Source organism: Suncus etruscus, chromosome 6 (genome assembly GCF_024139225.1).
Source record: "Suncus etruscus isolate mSunEtr1 chromosome 6, mSunEtr1.pri.cur, whole genome shotgun sequence".
NCBI lineage: Eukaryota > Metazoa > Chordata > Mammalia > Eulipotyphla > Soricidae > Suncus > Suncus etruscus.
In genome coordinates this window covers 52,552,507-52,558,929 of record NC_064853.1, presented here as the reverse complement: position 1 = coordinate 52,558,929, position 6,423 = coordinate 52,552,507, and the positions used below count along the sequence as shown (strand labels likewise).

At 49.2% G+C, this 6,423-nt stretch overlaps 1 protein-coding gene across 4 annotated transcripts in view; it reads left to right on the top strand.

Annotated features, from left to right (window-relative positions):
• The first annotated feature begins 2,317 nt into the window (after nt 1–2,317).
• SRRM1 (serine and arginine repetitive matrix 1) overlaps nt 2,318–6,423 on the top strand; it is a 45,892-nt gene continuing 41,786 nt past the window's right edge. For all 4 annotated transcript variants that reach the window (XM_049775163.1, XM_049775161.1, XM_049775162.1 and 1 more), the window contains exons 1-3: nt 2,318–2,360; nt 5,700–5,789; nt 6,271–6,393. In XM_049775163.1, coding sequence (XP_049631120.1) covers nt 2,340–2,360; nt 5,700–5,789; nt 6,271–6,393 — 234 coding nt within the window. In that variant the 5' untranslated portion in view covers nt 2,318–2,339. The remainder of the gene's footprint in view (nt 2,361–5,699; nt 5,790–6,270; nt 6,394–6,423) is intronic.

The following is a 6,423-nucleotide window of genomic DNA, read 5'->3' as shown; positions in this document are numbered from 1 at the left end:
AGAATGGCACAAACATGTACACACAAATACACACACCTCTACACCTGCACTGCCAGGTGTGAGCCTGGTGACCCTTGGCCACTGCAGGATGGAAGCTAGGTGTGGTCTGGTGCTCCCACTTAGGACCAATATCCTGAGCACCACTGGCCCACTACAAGCAGTTCAAGCTCTCCTGGCCCCCCAAACACTGCCAGTGTAGTTGTCTACTAAAAAACAAGTAATCAAACATGATTAAAAAAAAATAAAAAAAAAAAGGGCCCGGAGAGATAGCACAGCGGTGTTTGCCTTGCAAGCAGCTGATCCAGAACCAAAGGTGGTTGGTTCGAATCCCGGTGTCCCATATGGTCCCCCGTGCCTGCCAGGAACTATTTCTGAGCAGACAGCCAGGAGTAACCCCTGAGCACCGCCGGGTGTGCCCCCCCCCCCCAAAAAAACAAAAAAACAAAACAGGGCCAGAGATATAGCATGGAGGTGGAGCGTTTGCCTTGCATGCAGAAGGATGGTGGTTCGAATCCCAGCATCCCCTATGGTCCCCGTGCCTGCCAGGAGCTATTTCTGAGCAGATAGCCAGGAGTAACCCCTGAGCACCATCGGGTGTAGTCCCAAAACCACCAAAAAAAAAAAAAAAAGAGAGAGAGATAGAGAGGTTTGGAAGACTTGGAACAGAAGGGCAATGTGGAAAGTTCCCTAATAGAACTGCTTTGTTATATTTGATTATTAGTAAATGACAGAAGCGGGAGACTAGCACACATGTTGATGCAGACAATGGTGTTTTGCATGGGCGTGGAGCAGAAGGATTCCCCAAGGCTTGGAGTCTTTGATTCTCAGCCTACAACAGAATCAAAAAGTCCATGAACACCAAACACCAAAGTTGGCGTCCTAGACAAAGGGAAGCTGTTTTTTGTAGACGGAGGCAGGAATATTTTAGGAGGCATTGTTAGGAGTTGATGACTGGGCCGCATGGTCCAACTGGCATAAAGAAAGTTTTACTTAAGAGACCCAGGTCCATCGTCAGCCCCTTAGTATCTAAGACAGTGAGGTTACAAAAACTTAGTTTCAGGGCAATTCTGGAGTGAAGCAGGCATGGAGGTTGCTGACACAGAGCTCCCGGAAACTTCCGTGGAAATGGCACAAGGCTGAGTGGAGGAAAAATGCATTCTATGCTGGAGGCTTCGCTGCTGCAACCCACACCACGGCAGAACATGAAAGGCAAACATGAAAGGTGATGGGCTCTCAAATGGCGGGGAAGGGCGACTCCCATATGCGGGCCTCCTGGTGACCCGCAGGTCAAAGCAAGCCCTGTCCAAAGCACTGCCCAAGGGCCACATGGCTTTCATCGGCATCCTGTCCGGGCGTGGTTCCTCGCCAACTGAAAACAAAGTTCATTTAATGACCACTTTAGGCGTTTTCCCGCCAAGAAAAGCAGGGGCCTATAGAAGTGGGGGAGAGGCCGGAGAGCTAGCATGGAGGTAAGGCATTTGCCTTGCATGCGTAAGGACGGTAGTTCGAATCCCGGCATCCCATATAGTCTTTTGAGCCTGCCGGGGGTGATTTCTGAGCGTGGAGCCAGGAGTACTGCACTGCCCTGAGCATTGCCGGGTGTGACCCAAAAAAACAAACAAACAAAAAAAAGTGGGGGAGAGGGAGCCGAGGTAGAAACTAAGCCAGAGAGCAGATGTCATTCATATTTCTTAGTTCGGCTACTTTAGGACCTATCTTAAAAACTGGTAAACTCAAACTAACAAAAGTAAAACAAAATTTTTTTTAATTTAAAATACTGGTCAAGTCGGAAGTCACACATCAGAAGTTCTGCAGGGGTCTTTCTTGGCTGTGCACAGGCCGCCACACCAATTCCCACTGAAGCACTCACTCTTCTCAGCACTCGCTCCAAAAAGTCAGTAAAAAAAAAAAGGCAGGAAGCCTCCCACACTACGGGTCGAAGGGTAGCTCAAAACAGTGCGCGCGAACAAGGCTGCTCATGCGCCACAAAAAAGGAGTCGCCAGGCAGGGCGACCCGATGACACCGCGGTTTCTTCGCTCGGATTGGTTGCCGATCTCTCCAGCTCTGCGATCTCATTGGCCACTGGGGGAGGTAAGTCCCGCCCGTTGCAGACGCGCGTGCGCACGCGCGGCGGAAGCTCGGCGCCGTGAGCCAGCGCCGCCTCGTGTCGTCCGGAAAAGGGGGCGGGCCCGGCGGCGCGCGCATCGCCCGTGCGCTTCTCTGGCTGGCCCGGCCGGTCCCGCCCTAAGCCGCCGCGGCGCGGTGCACGCTGGGACAGGGAGGGGAGCGATCTCCGAGCGAGCGAGCGAGCGAGCGAGCGAGCGAGCGAGGCAGCAAGATGGACGCGGGATTCTTCCGCGTAAGTCCAAGCGCGGGCTCCCTCGGGGGGCGGCGGAGAGGAGCGGCTCGCCGGGCGGGCGGGTGGAGGGGACCGAGCGGGCGGCTTCGAGGAAGAGCTCCGCGGCCGAGAGACGCGACGTCTCGCTCAGCCCGCTGCCCTGCGGCGGAGCCCGGCGCTGCGCCCCTGCGCAGTCTGCTCCTCTGGGCTCGTCCCCCCGCCACTCGACGCGGCGGCGGCGGCGGCGGTCGCCGGAAAATGGCGGCGGGCACGGGCCGGCGTTGGTAGCGTTTCGCCTCCTCACCTTTTTTTTTCTTTTTTTGGCCTAAGCGGGACCTGTAGGTAGGCCGAGAGCTTCGCTTCGCTTCGCGCGCTTCGGCGGCTGGCGGGGCCTAGCGGGCTGCGAGGACCGAGGAGGAAGTCAGCCGGCAGCCGGGGCGCCGAGGGGAGGAGCGACGGGGCCGGCGGCACGGGCGGCGTGGGGGAGGGGAGGGGTCGCCCCCCGCCCGACGGAGCGTGTGCGGGAAGCGAAGCTCGCGGTCGCGCCTGGCAATGCGGAAGCGCGCCTACCCCGCCCCACCCTCCCCCGCCGCGGTGGCCGGTCGCGAGGCTTCTCGGGGTCAGAGTTCACGACAGCTCCCGCCCGATTCGGTGGCCCGCTCTAGGAGCGAGCGGAGGCTCCCACTCCACTCCACTCCACTCCACTCCATTCGGGGATCCCTCGCCCGGCCCCGGCCCTGCGAGGTGGAGGTGGATGCCGGTGGCCGTGGCCATAGGCCACCGGGTCTCGTGCTGGCCGTCTTCTTCCCCCCAAAGAACCGGCTTCCATCCTGGCTGCTTGAGCTCCTTCTAGCTTGGCCCTCCACTCCACTCATTCACTGACTCCCTGGGGTGGCTAGTAGGCGGGGTTTTTTTTGGGGGGGGGTTCGTGTTTCTGAAGCCGCCAAGTTTGGAAGCTTCCCCGGGAATATCTCTGGAGTCTGAATAAAAAGCCATGTTTTGAGAACTCCAAACCCGGCCTTGCAATTCTGCTTTCGCTTGGCGTTTTTAAAAGCGTGCCAACTGGTTTTGTTTTTTTAGTTGTTTTTTTTTTTTTTTTTCCTGATCAAAAAGCCGCCCGTGGCTTCCCAAGAACGGAACCTAAAGCCACCGGCCCTTTCTTTCCTCCATCGTCGTTAGGTTCTGCCAGAAGTACTATTTATTGTTCGTGGAGGGAGAAACCACTGGAGTTTTTTTTTTTTAATCAAACTTTTTGCTTCCCAGGAACTCTTGAAATTGTTGTCAGCAGCATTTTGTAGCTGAGTACTTGGTATGTTCCGTAGCTCAGACAGAATATTTCCAACAGAAGTTGTGTATTTTGACTGACTTTTGGTTTTCTGTGGAATTTGTTCCCGTAGGAAAAAAAACAATGTGACTTACTTTTTTTTTTTTTTTTAATGAAGTTAATTTGCGGATAGTAAGTCTGGAAGAAAACAGTGCTTTTGATACCCTGGAAGAATTGACTGAATTTAAGCTCTTTAGTGCACTTAATTTTTCACTTATGATAGAAAAGGGTAGCTTTCATTTGCTTATATGCCACGTGCCAGTTTCTTTACAGTATCATTTGATATACACAAACATACTGTATTTTAATCAGTATAGAAACATTCAGAGAGGTTAAATGACTTTTTTGAGGTTATATGGCGTAAGTAGTGTAGCTGTAGAGTAGTGTCAGTTTGGGTTCTAATTCAAGTTCTTTATATTCTTGGAGAGGGTCGCAGGGGCATACCTGGCAGTGCTCATGGGACCTTATGGGATGTTGGAGATCGAATGCAATGTCTGCCCTGTGCAAGGCTAGCCCCCTACACTCTTGTACTATCACTGGTTTAATTATATAAAGAACTTTTCCTAGACCAAATTTTTTTGGAATGGACAAGTAGCCAGTCAATCATATATGATCATTTATTTCTGGGTTTGTTTGTTTTGTTTTGGGGTCACACCCAGCAGCCCTCAGGGGTTACTCCTGGCAGGCAGGCTCGGGGACCATATGGGATGCCAGTGTTCGAACCAATGAAGGCAAACGCCCTACCTTCATGCTATCTCTCTGGCCTTAATTTCTGTATTTAATTGGACTAGTAAGAATGGCAAAAGAAGGGCCGGGCGGTGGCGCTAAAGGTAAGGTGCCTGCCTTGCCTGTGCTAGTCTTGGACGGACCGCGGTTCGATCCCCCGGTGTCCCATATGGTCCCCCAAGCCAGGAGCAACTTCTGAGCACATAGCCAGGAGTAACCCCTGAGCGTTACCGGGTGTGGCCCAAAAACCAAAAAAAAAAAAAAAAAAAAAAAAAAAGAATGGCAAAAGAAGGGCTGCAGTGATAATACAGCGATAGGGTGTTTGCTTTACTTGTTGCTGTCACCTAGGATGAACCGAGTTCCATCCCTGGCATCCCATATGGTCTCCTGAGCTTGCCAGGAGTAACCCTTGAGTGCTGCTGGGTGTGTACCCAAAACAAACCAAAAAATGGCAAAAGACACTGATCACACATAGTGTTTGGGTTCTCATATTCATTTACATACTTTACTGAAGTTGAGCTTGTAAAATTCTACACATTGTAAGCTGTGGAAATTTAGTATAACAGTCTGAGAGGTTTTTTTTTTTTCATCTTGTATATGTTGCCATAGTGATGTTAGACTTTTGTGTGTGCAGCATCCAACAATTTGCAGAACTGACTGTGATTTTATACGCGTGTGCAGCATTCAACAATTTTCAGAACTGAGAGAAAGTGTGTGTGTGTGTGTTTTCCAACGATTTTCAGGACTTACCCTCAACTCTGAACTAAGCTATCACTCCTGGTGGACTCCTGAACCATATGGCCAGCACTTAGGGGTTGATTCTCCAAGCTCTAGTCTCAGATATCACTTCTGGGGACTGAACATAAGGGATGCTGGTGATCAAACCTGGGTCAGCTCAAGGCAAACACCCTATTTGGCACTCTGCAGCCACCCTATACACTTTCAGAAGAGAATGAACCTTAGTCTTGTTTGGAAGTATTTATTAACATAATAATTCAGCTTGGTCCCAATAAATAAGCCTTAAAGATATGTTAATATTAAAAATACAGCTTTGGAGGAGGTTTTAGCTTTGTTTTGGATAGTACTATGTTTGACTATGTTACAGTGAACATGTTATTTGTATACAGTTGAGTTTTTTATTTTTACATGTCAACTACACTGAGAAAAGAGTAGACATTTGCACTAATGCATATTGGCTAAAGTGTTTCTATTAACCTTTTTTTTCCCCCAAATGTAAAGCAGCCCTCATTATTAGATAAAAAGGAATTTTAATTTTGGGCTTCTATTAAAATGTGTTTCTCTTCCTGCAGGGAACAAGTGCAGAACAGGATAATCGGTTCAGCAACAAACAAAAAAAACTACTGAAGCAGCTGAAATTTGCAGAATGCCTAGAAAAAAAGGTAATTTGGGGGACTGAAATTGGCTTTGCACCTTTTGGGTGGAGGCAGCCTCCTGGACAGTGTTCAAAGGGACAGAGGACCAGCTTCAAATTATACGTGGCCAGTGCTGCATGACTCCAGCCCTTTGAGCTGTATCTCTGGCCCCAAAATGATGCAAGGTTGTTTTTGTGTCAATTCCAGGGGATTGAACTAAGAGCCTCATATGTGCAAGGCATGTGTGGTGCTGCTAAATCATATCTCTGGGTCCTTGGTTTTGTACCTCTCTAGACTACTAAATGCAAATTTGGATTCAGAAATGATGCAAAGGAAAATATGTATAATTAAACTTTTTCCCTTCTCATTGACTATATACACAAAGTAACACGGCCAAATAAGGCAGAGACCAATTGTACCAGTCTGTATTAAAAATGAGTAACCTGAAATGAAATTTGTTGGAATTATTTGTTGAGATTATATGCAGTAACTTTGTATATTTCATTAGGTGGATATGAGCAAAGTAAATTTGGAGGTTATAAAGCCTTGGATAACAAAACGAGTAACAGAAATCCTTGGGTTTGAAGATGATGTTGTGATAGAATTTATATTCAACCAGCTGGAAGTGAAGGTAATAATTTACAAATGACTCTTATTTCCA